Genomic DNA, 14,664 nt, shown 5'->3' with positions numbered 1-14,664 from the left:
CCCCTCAGATATGCCTCTCCTGGTTTTCCATGATCTTGACACTTTGGGAGAAAGAGTCCTGGCCAGGTATTTGCTAAAATATCCCTCTATTTGGATTGTGTGGTATTTTTCTCATGATCAGACAGGGGTTATGGTTTCGGGGGAAGAATAAGAGTGACATGTCCTTATCACGTATCAGGCTACAGTACAGTAAAATAACTGAGACTGAGGATTCATCTCTAGCTCTAAATTCTTTAGCCTATTTAATACTTGATATTCAAAGCACATGCAATTCATTAGGAAACAAAATATACTGAATATAATGACACACCAGTGACTGTTCTGTCAAGAAAAAAGGCCATGTAGTCATGCAAAATCAACCTGATATATCACTGAATCACATTTTAAGGAAGTCATTGCATTTCAAAAACTTTTTTCCTCTTTATTTAAACATAAAAGACATTTACAGCATGCAGGTTAACTTAAAATTATATGGCGTCTTCCCAAACCAATTATCTCTGCATGTATCTTCAAGCACTGAAAAGAAACCAACGTATTCCACAGGCAGACTCAGACTCTTCTATCATCTCCTGCCAAATTGAGAGTTACACACAGTAGTTTTCTTAAATTAGGCAAATAATTTAACTGATCACCATGAATAAATATTACTTTCATTTCACTGAGTTTCTTTTCTGAACCATTTATCAATGCCATTCAGAGGAACATTAATTTATTCAGCCAAAAAAAAAAAAGACTGTAAATTGAAATAAGTATCAATGTTCCAGATGATCAGAAAATTTCATTTATAAGAGTAAATGCTGTGTTTAATGACCTACCATAGCAAAAGCAGTTCAATTAAAACAAATTTATGAAATTCTCTGTACATTTTGTGAAAGTCTGAAATTATAAATAGAAAAAAACCACTGAGATATTTTAAAAACCCTAACATTGTGTATTCTGAATCACACACTAGTTACAATTCATTGTTTGTTACACAGCACCAATACCTGTGATACATCTTACAAGAAACTCCCATATTCAGACAAAAGAGAGAAAAAAATTTCTGCTTCATTTAAGAATATTGCCAAAAAAAGCAAGCTTTCATTTGAAAACAAAATACAAATGTCTGTGTGAATGCAGCCAAACATTTCTTCATTTAGAAAACTATTATCACCAACAGGCAGTAGCACTGTTCTTAGTTAATTGCATTGCTTCAATCTTGCCGCTCTACAAGTTTTCCTCTCAATTTTTGGAGTGTTTCTTTTGATCAAGCCTAAAAACAATACAATCATTTTAAAGGTTGCTGCAGATCAGAACAGCAAGGATTTTTGACTGTTAAAAAAATAAATAAATTTATCTTTTAAATCAAAATTATTATAAAAGTGGAAATTACAATAGTTAAGGAAATAGAAAAATAAGCCAATTATGATCTGAGTCTTCTGACTATGGCTCCAAATTTAATACAAATATCTGTATATAAAACTTTTTCAAAAAGTTAATTCTGCCACCCAGATTCTGACAGAACTTTCCAGCTTTCTCCTCTGAGTAACTTTACACCCCCAGTCTTTGCAAATTTCTGCTAACAGAGTTGCAGTTACCCACTCCCAATTGGTGAAGCAAATATTGAAATCTCTTTCCCTATTACTTTTATAGTTTCTAAAATAAACTGTTGACTTAGTTTAATTATCTGAGGAAGAAGTGGCAAAAACAGATACACATAATTACAAAATTACCAGCTACTGCCAACAAAATAATTTGAGGATTATTAGTGACTTGCAAATAATTTACTACTCCTAGACTAAATAAGAAGTACATTATAGTGTATGATTTAGTGTAACAGGTTAAAGATACCTCAGGGATTTTTAGACCAAAATTTACCTATATATTTATAAATTCACCATATATTTGTCCTGTCCTTCCATGTTTTCTCAATTTCCAAAAGCTATAAATTTAGATCAACCAATACAGTACTAACAATATAAAATTATGTTTAATCCTATAATAGCCATATCTTAGTTCATTTCATTATATTAAGTTGAAAGATTATTATCCGTCCAATTCTCATATTAACTAACAGGTTCACAAAGCAAGGTGTTTCCATTCCATCAAGCTATGTGTATTATAGCATTGGGAAGAAGAGGAGTTTCTTTTCCAAACTGTTTTTCTTAAACAAAAGCAAAAGATTTGCTTTTGATAGTGTGAAATATTTCTATTTAAGATAATTCAGCAATAGGCATTTCACAAGATAATTAAGTAGCCTTGCCCAGTCTCAAGTGTCTAGTTAGGCAGTTTTAAAGGTTTCAGTGCACAAAGAGTAGTTTTCAGAAGCAAACTTCAGAGATGATGCACATAATTTTAACTCTGAAGTCATTTCAAGGGATTTTTAAGTACAGTACTGACCTGATATAATTTGTGGGCATGTAGTGTTATAAGTGGTAAAATTTAAGACATTTAATCTAAAAGTTCCATTTCCCCTAAAATAAGGTATTATAAGAAAAGAAAAACAAGCAGTAGCAGCTAGGTAACTTAAACTGAGATTAAAAAATAAACATGAACAAGTACAAAAAGCACAGTCCTATATGATACAGTTAGCTTGGCACAGTGAAGACTAAATTTAAGACATGAAAGACAAACTGTGTAATAAATAGGGCCACAGTTGTAAACTGTCATTTTTCCCTCCTAAGACACCAAAATTGCACTCTAGTTGTGTTGGGAAGCAGCAGAGTTTACAAGAAAAGTGGGTAGGAAACAGCTGTACAGGTCAGGTACAATTTATACACTAAAAAACGTTTTAATTCTAGAGTTCCCAAGGGATACAGGCTACAGTCATTGAATTATGTCCTCTTCATACTTCAATTACTTTTAATACCTGAAGATAGAAGAAAACAGAGAAAATATTTTTTTATACAAAAACTGTGTTTGAAAAGAATGACATAAAATATACTAATTAGTTTAAAAACAGTTAGCCAACAGCTTTGACCACTTCCCCCAAAACTGAAAAGATTGCAACAATGAATGATTTGATTTCTTTTCCTTTTAGTTGTCTCCTAAGCAGAGCTGTCTAGGGACAGTACAATACTGAAAGGAAGTCAACCCTGCATTTGCTTTTACTTACCCCAGGACCTATGAGTAAGTTGATATATAAATTAGAGGTTTTTTTTTTTTTTGAAGAAAAACATGGTCAATAAAATGCCGGCCAGCAGACAGTCGTCAGTGACATTAAGTCAAGGACCACTAATTAACTAGCAGTGTTACATACATGGTAGCTGTGAAAAACAAAAAGGGGTGGGGTGTACCAATAAGCACGAAGTACATGTGCTAAGGAAAGCAACAGTGAAATAAACAATCCCAGAGACTTCCCCTGTGGTCCAGTGTTAGGCCTGAGCACTTTCACTGCTATGGCCCAGAGTTCAATCCCTGGTCAGGGAACTAAAATCCCAAAAGTCGTGAGGTGTGGCCAAAAGAAAAAAAAAAAAAAAGTAAAATAAAAGTAAACAATCCCAGTAGGAGTTACCTGGAGGCATCCTTGTAATCCACTGCCTATTCACCTGTGTTTATTAGAAAACCTCAACCTGTCCAAAGCATCACGCAGCTAGAAGAACCAACCAGCCACGTAAAACTGGGTACTACGAGTATCACTATCATTCATACATTGCCATCTCTCCCCAAAATAAATCCAGTGTTTTGAAATGCTTTTCTTAATAATTAATAATAACCATTATCCTTTGGACCAGCAATGAAACAAACCTGTACGTAATCATAGTTATAGTAATTTATAGTTACTTCCAAGTCTTGAAAACCTGTGTTAGCCAGGTTAGTCAACTCCCTCAAGTACTTAAGTGCTGTCATTACACTGGATCAGCAATCTGCTGCTAAAACCTAGCTTTACTTAACAAAGGTCATGGACTATGCTCTCTGCAAATGAGACAGGAGTTCAAAGTTCACACGTGAATTTTAATGTGAGGACAATACCAAAACAGATAAACTTTTACCTGTATTTATTTATATTTATCCTTTGAAAATTCTTTTGCCCACCTTCAATTTCAGAAAAGGCAGCTTGCATCTCCTCAGCATCTGCTCTGTACTAGGTAGTGATGCCTTAACTTGTATAATTCTCAAGAATGACCTTCATTTTATTAATAAAGAGGCTCAACAAGTTATTAATCCAAAGGGGGAAAAACAGAGGCAGGAAAACCACTGTAATGTCTGCTGATGTGACACAATATTAAACAAATACCACCTACAATGTAATCCTGTAAAAATGTGTGCAAGAATTCAATAAATGCTTTTAATAACAGGGAGCAGAGGAACACAGCAGCTACATCTAGAAACAACCAAACACACCAGAGGTGTCATACGCGCCAGAAAATTGGCCTTTTCTATTTAGTAAGTCAACGTCATTAAAAAAAAAAAAAAAAAAGAGGGTGGGGTGTTATTCTAGATTAACAGAGACTTAAGGCAAATAACCTAATGTAAGCATCGGTTCTGGATTACTCCCTGGTTTAGACAAACTAGCTGTAAAAAGACTTAAAAATCAGTAAGTAATCAGAAAATTCCAAATATAGATTTACACAATATTAAAAATATTTTGTCAGTTGTGATAATGTTGAGGCATATAGAAAAATGTTTTATTTCAGAGATACATTAAGTGGGCCATAAACTTCATAATTTACTTTTATGCTTAAGAATTTTTAAAAAGGAGTGAAAACAAAAAAGAAATCAGCTGTCAAAAAAGTAACTTTCTCAAGTTCATAAAAGTAAAAAAATCAGAATTCAAACTTAGGTGGGACTCCAATATCCATTAACTCTTTCACTGTATCACTCTCTTTTGAAACCTCTACTATGTGGACAAAAAATAATATTAAATTTATGGAAATGTGAATTCTCCAGAATGCTGCTTAATATTCTACTCCAATTGCAAGCCAATATTGTGCAAAAATGACAAAGTAAAAACAAGGAAGATTAAAATAAAACTTCAGTGTTTGTCAGAAACAAAACCAGCTAACTATCTCATAATTATATTCTATTTTTTAGTTTCCTTAGTTTCCAAACCACCTACACACTTGGGACTTGCTAAGAATTAAATCTGGTAAAATATTAGGCAGCTATAATTTTAGCCATGTTGTATTAAGAAAATGTTCACAATATATTATCAAGTTAAAAGAGCAGGCTATCAGCATATTCAGAATAGCATAGCATACTGGTAGTATGTTATAGTTATTTACATTTTAACCTTCCTAATTTAAAGAAAGTTCCAGAAAGATATAAATATTGGGTGGTATTTCTAGATGATATTTATCTTCTTGCTTTGTGATAATTGTCTATCCTCTGATACGGTGCAGCTATTACTTGTATTTAGAAAGAAACAAGAAAGAACTCATAAATCAGCCATAAAAACCACTCACAATAGTAAAACGGCAAAGGACATAGAAAAAAAAGTATATATATGGGCCAATAAATATATGAAAAATTCAAATTCATTCATAAATCAATGAGATGCTTATTCCAGCCTATTAAACTGGACGTTTAAAAACTATTAATACTGGCAAAGATGCAACAAAATAGTGTCCTTGGCTACAATACAATTTAGCATATTCATTCGGAATAGCAGTGTGTTAGTATGTGTCAAGAATCTTACAAATGTTCACTTTCTTGTGATTCCACTTATGGGAATCTTCTGGAAATAATCTGAAAGTAAGGAGGTATAAAAACATGTTTCATTACTTCAAATTTCATACATGAAAATTTCAATACTGGAAAATTCCAAGTATGAAAAAATTAACATAATTAAATATCCAGTAAAATAGCCATAAAACCATGATATTTACACTAGATAATAGTAAGTGAGAGCTTTAAAAAAAATGACCCAATATTAGGTTAAAATTTGAATATGCAGATATTATGATCTGAATTATGAAAAAACTTTAAAGGAAACCAAGGTTAAGTTACTTTCAGAATCCCATATATAAAAAGAAATCATGCTATTAATGTTAGAATCCAAAAAAGTATTTAACCACCAGTGACTGAACACCTCCCATGGACAGTTGTGATTCAAAAGCCAGAAAGAGATCACAAACCCATGCATGTCGTGGGGAGCTTACACCGGCTTGCCTCCTCCACCTCGCACAGCCACCGGCTGGCTGTTCTGAACAAACGCACCTCCTCCACGAATCGCACTCGGATGAGTTGGAGAAGCTGCTGGATGTTGCCCGGGACGAATAGGTTTAGCTAGTATGAAAAGCAAACGCTTACTTTAGAATAAATATCACACAACCACAATAACTTACTACGTCTCTTCTATTTACAACAAATTCCCAAAGGTTTTTCTTTGGCTTTTTGTTTCTCAGCAAATCCTTCCATCTCTCTCTTTCTTTTCAATTACATCCTTTTGTCGAGGACCTATACAATCCTTAGAAATCTTGTTGAAAGGTTAAATTCACTAACCTATTAAAAACCTTATTCCTGTATCACTGCTTCACAATTAAAGCACGAGATACTGGATGACATTTTCTTGCAAGTCTCTTCTTAGTTTCTCTAAACCTGACCAATCTTGCTCATCTAGTTCTGACTTAGCTCCTTCCCCTGCTAAGGTGCTATGCCTCAATGCTCTTCACTCCCAACAGTGCCACCCTCTGGTAAACTAGAAAATGTAACAAATACCATAGGACAAATCAGATTTCATTCTCAAATAAATACAAATACTCAAACCAAAGCAAAGTTTCACAGTTTTATTGTGTCCTACTAACCAATCTGTGCAGAATGTCCTCTTCTAGCCATATTCTTTGATCTGACTGCTTCCTTTATACGATCTACTTCCTGCTGATAGCGTTTGCGATCGCGAGACGCATTTTCTTTCGCTTCTTTCAGCGCAGACTCCAAAGCTTTCACCCTCTCAGCTGTAGCTCTGAGTCGCTTTTCCAGCTTAGGGAGCTCACAGCGAAGATCTGCATTATCACGTACCAGCTAAAGGTGGACACAGAAAACAAGGATTCTGGCTTTACTGATGATTTGAAAAAATATAAACATTTCATAACTTCTCTTGGGAGAAAAAAACAAAAAAACACTACATTTTATGTTAAGGTTTTCCCACAGCTAGTTTAATTTAGGCAGCAATATGCAGATAATACATATATCTATAAATATACTCACATGTCTCCCCCCAAATATAATTTCATTCAATATTGAGGGGCTGGTGAGACTGTTCTTTCCCCCATGACAATACGTTATAACATAGCATTATGTCTCTTCATTAAGAGACTCATCTGGTGGACATGAAAATCCTTTTAGATACAGTAAGACCCACAAGTAAACGTAAACTTAACAAGTCCTTAGTAAGTGCTGAAAGGCTGACATTTCCTGAATCTCACTCTAGTCTAAACACCAGGTCTACAGGAACAAAGGCATACAACAATTAAGTATGCCAAGGAGCTTAAAAACTAAGCAACTGAATCACGTTATCAAGCCTTAATAAAGGAAAAAAGTAAACAAAACAAATAAACCCCACAGTAAGTAATGCTCTTTTAGGGAGGCCACACTGTATAGCTTGCGGGATCTTAAGTTCCCTGACCAGGGATCAAATCTGGAACCCCCAATAGTAGAAATGTAGAGTCTTAACCACTGGACTGCCAGGGAAGTCCCTACTTTATTAAAAAAAAAAAAAAAATGAAGTGCCTTGTTATATATTTCACATTCTGAGGTATTAAATGTATGAAGACCAAAAAAAAACCAACACCAACCTTATTTTAACTTAAAGACTTGTCTCTCAGAGATTTAAAAATGAGCATGAATTAAGGAAACTGACAGACCTGAAGCCCTACCAGGAAAATAAGGACGTCTTTCACTGGCCTCCTGAGAAAAGGCTGTTAAAAACAGTAACTAACGTAAAAATTGCTAGTGGTTTATTTATATAATTGCATGACAGAGTAACAGAATGGCTCAGGGTATGAAAATCCTTAGGACTCTTAAGATTCAAATGCTTGTCACTCCTCAGTTTTTATTGCAGCGACAGTGGAAGACTCTTTATTACCTGTTTGTGGACTTTGGTGAGTTGTTCCAGATTATTTTCAAGAAAGGAGATTTTCTGCTTCTGAGCAGCACTGCCTCCAGTGTCATCTGAATCAATCTCGGCACTCTAGAAAAAGATCAATCAATGCTATGAAAAAATATTACTGGATCAAATAAAAGGTCTAAGTTTAACTACTACCAAAACTGTTACGACAATGTAAAGTTATTTCACTTGTAAATACAATTAGACACAGAAAGCACTGCTGTAAGGCAAAAGGAGAGGGGCGGCAGAGGATGTGATGGTTAGACTGCATCACTGGCTCAAACGACATGAATTTGAGCCACCTCTGGGAGACAGAGGAGGTCAGAGGAGCGAGGTGTGCTGCAGTCCATGTGTTGCAAAGAGTCAGACATGACTTAGCGATGAACAACAAAAACAGTAAGCAGCATTACATAAATATTCACCCTGGTATTATTTTATCACCTTTTTCACCCTGGTGGCCAGGTCCTGAACAAAGAGCTTCCGCAGGTTGTGTAGAGTCTGAAGTTCCTTTGCCTTGAATTAAGAAATAAGTATTTTTAGAAGCTGGTCTTCAAATTTACTAAAACCAGGGGAAGAATCCATTAATATTCCCCAATCCTATTTATTTCCAAGTTTTCCTTACCACTGTCTCTTCCAAACCTTTCAGGTCTTGTCTTGCTTGTTCTCGTCTATCTTGCATAACCCTGAAGAATAGAAGAATATACAAATACAATAAATATGGGCTCAACTTTGAGTCCATAAATTCTAGTTTTATTTAGCACAAGTATTCAATCAAATATTTTTATCTGACAGGATCAATGCTTAAATTCATATACTAAAAAGATCTTATTTTGAGAAAATTTACCAATGTTTAGTCTTTCAAAGAAATTTCTATATGCCTTATAATCTTCTAAAATCTATAGGGTATCAGGAAAGAACTGTCATAATATAGCAATGGGAGAGATAAAAGATTATGTGGCAGAATTTAAGGAATAAGAAATGGTTCTTTCTGAATTTCAGAATATGCATTATCATATAGCATATCAGAAATAACTCTAATGGAAAATTACAGATTATAAATTACTGAAGACAAAAAAGAATGTGTTTTTATGCAAGATCAAATCTGACAAAAATTCAGTTTTTGTGGCAGATCCTAAAATCTAAACTTCTAAATGTCACGCTTTAGGTTTATTTTTATGATGGATCTTGAAGTAATCTGAATCTTGATTATCAGTGAAATGTAAGACTTTGCTTTCACTAAAGTATAAGAATAAACTGCATGTTTTTAGGTATAAATCAAACCAACTCAGAGGGTTTAAGAAAAACACCCCTTAGCCTAAACAAAGTGAAACATTTATCCACTGAATATAACTGAGATCAATGCCTGTAATTCTCTAATTTAGTTTTTTATTTTTACACTTGAATCAAAATGTCTACTCACGTAAGTTCATGTAGTTTTCTGCTCTTTTCCTGATCTGTAGCTTTCAACTTTTCATGTTCTACTCTCAGGCGTTCTTGCTCTAACATCATTTTCTGGTTTTGGCTGACAAAATAAAAAACACCTCACAAGATCAACATCTTCATTTTCTGAATGCTGTAATTAAAAATTTTCAAAATCTTAAATTCTGTAGTCTCACCATTCACATACACCAGGCCTCCTCTTTTAGGCTGCCATCCACAGAGGCAGAAATATCATATGGCTACATTCAGCCATATGATATTTTTCAGTTTGGTTTGAGACCATGTCTTGATTTTGTATGTTTCATTCTCCTGAATCTTTCCCTAAATTCATTAACAAAAAGTTCCATGTCCCAAGCTTTGTCATCAATTTTTGTTACTCTCCTTTGCCTCCTACTCAAATCATGATTTGGTCAAAGATCTCAAATTTCTATCAATTCTATGCTATATGTGTATGGCTGTGGAAATAAGAAAAATATGTTCTAGAAAAACTAAGACAACCACTTCTATTAAAAGAAACATTTCTAAAACTCGCAATTTTCATAAAGTTTTTCTCAGGAATTCCCTGGTGGTCCAGTGGGTTAAGAATCCACCTTGCAATGCAGAACTCGGGTTCAAATCCTTGGTCAGGGTACTAAGATCCCACATGCCGTGGGGCAACTGAGCTCTCATGCCTCAACTAGAGAGCCTGAGTGCTACAGACTACAGGGGCCAGACTCCCTGGAGCCATGCACCACAACTAGAGAGGCCTGTATGCCCCAAACAAGAGCCAATGCAGCCGAAAATAAATAATTTTTTTAAAAAGCGTATTTTTAAAAAACGTGAAGGAAAGGATCTGGAGAAGACAGTGATATGTATCTGAAATAATGGTTAAAGTTGGGGAGTATTTTTCTTTTTACTGAATATCTATATCAAAAGACCTAAGAAAAATTTTCAAAAACTTCCATTGGGACTAGAAGTTCTACTCACAAATGAAGATTCTTTATTTTCAAGTCAAAAATTGTTTCAAAGAAAAATGCAGGTTAGAAACATTAGAAATAAGGATATATTACCCACCAGTGATCTTTTATGTCCTCCTGTCTAAAGAGTTAAGTCTTAAGTTTCTATTACCTCAGAAGAAAGGAAAGTACACTTACTCTTGAAGATCAGTAATAAGTTTTTCTTTTGCCTCAACTTCATCTCTCAAACTACTAATTTGTTTTTGATGAGTTTCTCTGTGGCTTTGGATCTGCTGTTCAACAGCTTGCTAAAATAATTGGGGGAAAAGGATTTTAAGTCAGATTAATCATGATTAATAATGATGAATTAAAACCATTAGAGTCCAATGCTACACCAAACTTACCTTAACTTCATTTGCCGTCTGAACCTTATTCAAGTGCTCCTTTTCCATCTCATGCACTTTCTCTGTTTGGGTGGGAAGAGAAAACAGAAGAAAGTTCTTGAATCAAACCAAGGGGCAAATGGGTTTTATGAGGCTAGGTTCCTTAATGGGCTCTCTCTGGTGGCTCAGTGGTGAAGAATCCTCCTGCCAACGCAGGAGACATGGGTTAGATCCCTGGATGGGCAAGATCCCTTGGAGAAGGAAATGGCAACCCACTCTAGTATTCTTCCCTGGAAAATCCTATGGACAGAGGAGCCTGGCAAGTTACAGTCACAGAAGAGTCAGACATGACTGACTAAACAACTTTCCTTAACAGTATTTGACTTTAAATTACCCAAATGCCACAAAGTAAATTTTACTCAGTACATACTGATTAGTAACTGTAGTTATGTTCTTTGTATTGATACTATGGTTTCCTTTATTTTCTTTGCCAAATTCTGCAATAGATGGGCTAGCATGTCGTAGGGAAACAAGACAGCTTTTTAAGTCCCTTGTGTCAGAACACGTGCACACAACACATGCAGGCACATGCGCACACACACACAACTTAGAAATTCTTAGATTGGACACTTCCACATTCAAAAACAATTTCAAAACTATGTTTCAAAGCCACACTAAAATGTAATATTTACTATTCCAATTGGTCTGTATTCTTACTAGTATATTCTCCATCAGTGTGAATGTGTTTACTACAATCATACTGAAGTCAGTAACAGTTTATAATATAGATATAACTCATGAATAACTGGAAGAGGGTACCTTGTGCTCGAAGCTGGACTAGCTCTTCACTGAGGGAATCAACAGACTCCTCCAGCTGTCTTTTTTTTTGCTCCACATTTTGAAGATACTCAGTCAATGATTTGATTTTGGCTTCGTGCTTTTGAGGAAAATAAACTGTTATGAAGTGGAATAAAACCCCTCTCATACACACTCAGTTGTTCAGAGTATTTGAAAATAGGCAAGATTTGTCAATATATTAGACATAAAATAAACTTACAGAACAAAATACTTAAGACCAAAATGTTCAGGGGCAAGTTTTTTAAAATGATAAAAGAATTTGATCAATGAAATGGCCATCTGTGCAGTTTCTAACACTTACAAAATAAGGCACTTTAAAGGCTGATTACTTTGTCAACAAAGGTCCATCTAGTCAAGGCTATGGTTTTTCCAGTGGTCATGTACAGATGTGGGAGTTGGACCAAAAAGAAAGCTGAGCGCTGAAGAATTGACATTTTTGAACTGTGGTGTTGGAGAAGACTCTTGAGAGTCCCTTGGACTGCAAGGAGATCCAAGCAGTCCATCCTAAAGGGAATCAGTCATGAATATTCATTGGAAGGACTGATGCTGAAGCTGAAACTCCAGTATTTCACTGATGTGAAGAGCTGACTCATTTGAAAAGACCCTGATGCTGGGAAAGATGGAGGGCAGGAGGAAAAGTGGACGACAGAGGATGAGATGGTTGGATGGCATCACTGACTCAATGGATAGTGGTTTGGGTGGACTCTGGGAGTTGGTGATGGACAGGAAGGCCTGCAATGCTGCGGTTCATGGGCTCGCAAAGAGTCAGACACAACTGAGAGACTGAACTGAAGGCTGATTTATGAGGTAATATTCTTACTGTTATCTCCAACTAACATTAACCTCTACCTTTCTCCTCCAATTCCTATCCTGCTGAATGATCTCACCCATTTAGTTGCCAAAGCCATATAACTGGCCCTGCAATTTTGCTTATGCTAGAATTATTCCAGATTCTTCAATAGTCATGAGTCACAGCTTTCTAGTAAATTCCTATACTTAACATATACATGTCACCAAATATAACCCAGTTAAATCATTCATGTTATCACACTGCAGCTAGAGTAGGAAAAAGTAGCTGAATTAACTGCTTAATGTTGTTACTCAAAATAACCTACAAAAGGTCATTCTTCTTAGAACTTTAACAATAAATAAAATTTATATGTGGCTATTCAAAAAACTGAGGAAGGTTTGTTCTGTAACACATACTTGAGAGATACGAAGCTGGCATGCTGCTAACTCCTTTTCATTTTCTTCCATTTTTTTGTTGCTCTCAGTTTGTGTGCTTTCTAACTGTTTGCAGCGTTTTACCATGGTTTTTACTTCTGACTTCATTTTGCTAATGTAGAGCCTTGCAACAGTGAATTCTTCATCTATCATGCCAGTTCCCTCCGGCTGCTGTGAGAAAAGGAGAAACAGAAATGAAAGATAAAAAAAGTCTTTCTTGGTGTGTGTTTACCCAATTAGGTTCTAAAATCTTAAACAAAATTAAATACTTTTAATATTACTCAACATTTGTTAGAAGTTTGGAATTTTTAAATTAAATATTGTTTTTACTAAAGGGTAAGTAAAGGAGAGCTTAATTTTTGCCTTATCTTCTAAACTTAATTTTTAACACACGTCTACAGGGAAGAAAAATGTAACATATAAACAAACAAAACTAATGAACTCTACCTCTTTCAATTTGTGGATTTCTTCCTCAAAGGCGCTCAGTAAATTTACTGTTTATATGTAAGTCCAGTTCAAAACTTAACAAATAATGACGTTTAGGTGGCTAGAAAAGAATGACTTCCTCACTAAGGAGGAACTGTGGTCAGGGCACATTTCTTAGTAACTTTCATGAGATTCATTACAAAATTCCAGTACAATATTCAGTGTCAAAAAATAAGGAGCTCAACCAGTGGTTGAGTGGTTAGGACTCACTTTCACTGCTGGAGCCCAGGTTCAACCCCTGGTTGGGGAACTAAGATCCTACAAGCCACACGGTATGACCAAAAAAATTCCCCAAACCCAAAAACATAAAAATAAAAAACAAACAAAAATAGAGCTTGACCCTCCCACTAACATCTGGAACAAGACAAGGATGCTTACCCTCACCAGTTCTATTCAACATAGTACTGGAAGTTCTAACCCGCATCAAATCAGACAAGAAATAAAAGATACCCAAATTGAAAGGAAATAGGTAAAACTGTCATATGTAGATAATATACTATATATAGAAAACCCTAAAGAATTCACACAAAACCTAGAATTGATAAAATGAATTCAGCAAGGTAGCAGGATACAAATTAACATATAGAAACTGGTTGCATTTCTTTACATTAACAATAAAGTATCAGAAAGGCAATGTAAAAAACCCCAGTATCCTTTAAAATCATATCAATAAACCTATAAAACAGGAATAAACCTGAACCATATAGGCTGAAGACTTACATGCTGAAAAACACAAAACATTAATAAAGGAAACTGATGTTTATTTAAAGAAATGGAAAGATATTCCATGTTACCCAGAGCAAACCATAGATTTAATGGGATTACTATCAAATTATCCATGATATTCATCACAGAACTAAATAATCCTAAAATTTATATGGAACCATAAGATCTAGAATTGTCAAAGCAATCCTAAGGAAAAAGCAGGAGGTATAACCCTCCCAGACTTCAGACAATACTACAAAGCTACAGTCAGCAAAAAAGCACGATACTGGCTCAGAGAACCCAGAAATAAACCCACACCTATGGACAATTAACCTTTCACAAAGAAAGCAAGAACATACAATAGGAAAAAGTCTTTTAGCAAATGGTGTTGAGAAAGTTGGACAGCCAGATGAATCAATGGAGTTAAGACACTCCTTCATACCATGCACAAAAATAAACTCAAAAGGGCTTAAAGACTTAAACTTTAGACATGACACCATAAAACTAGAAGAGATTATAGTCAAAATATTCTCTGATAAATCATAGCAATGTTTTCTTAAAGTTCAGTATCCCAAGGCAGCAGAAATAAAAGCAAAAGCAAACAAAT

The 14,664-nt window shown here is 35.0% G+C and overlaps 1 protein-coding gene across 2 annotated transcripts in view; it reads right to left on the bottom strand.

Moving 5' to 3' along the window:
* Nucleotides 1–395: 395 nt before the first annotated feature.
* The window catches only part of KIF5B (kinesin family member 5B), a 46,600-nt gene continuing 32,331 nt past the window's right edge, over nt 396–14,664 (bottom strand). The window contains exons 16-26 of one of the 2 annotated variants that reach the window (XM_020876217.2): nt 12,849–13,037; nt 11,604–11,721; nt 10,806–10,867; nt 10,600–10,709; nt 9,447–9,548; nt 8,649–8,709; nt 8,468–8,539; nt 8,006–8,110; nt 6,726–6,942; nt 6,057–6,207; nt 396–2,848 (exon numbers count right to left, since the gene is read on the bottom strand). In XM_020876217.2, the coding sequence (XP_020731876.1) occupies nt 6,077–6,207; nt 6,726–6,942; nt 8,006–8,110; nt 8,468–8,539; nt 8,649–8,709; nt 9,447–9,548; nt 10,600–10,709; nt 10,806–10,867; nt 11,604–11,721; nt 12,849–13,037 (1,167 nt within the window). In that variant the 3' untranslated portion in view covers nt 396–2,848; nt 6,057–6,076. The remainder of the gene's footprint in view (nt 2,849–6,056; nt 6,208–6,725; nt 6,943–8,005; nt 8,111–8,467; nt 8,540–8,648; nt 8,710–9,446; nt 9,549–10,599; nt 10,710–10,805; nt 10,868–11,603; nt 11,722–12,848; nt 13,038–14,664) is intronic. The other variant, XM_020876216.2, reaches the window with a different exon arrangement.

The sequence above is a fragment of the Odocoileus virginianus genome, chromosome 9 (assembly GCF_023699985.2).
Source record: "Odocoileus virginianus isolate 20LAN1187 ecotype Illinois chromosome 9, Ovbor_1.2, whole genome shotgun sequence".
Lineage (NCBI taxonomy): Eukaryota > Metazoa > Chordata > Mammalia > Artiodactyla > Cervidae > Odocoileus > Odocoileus virginianus.
Note: the sequence above shows the minus strand (reverse complement) of the source record. Positions and strands in the feature narration are given on the sequence as shown.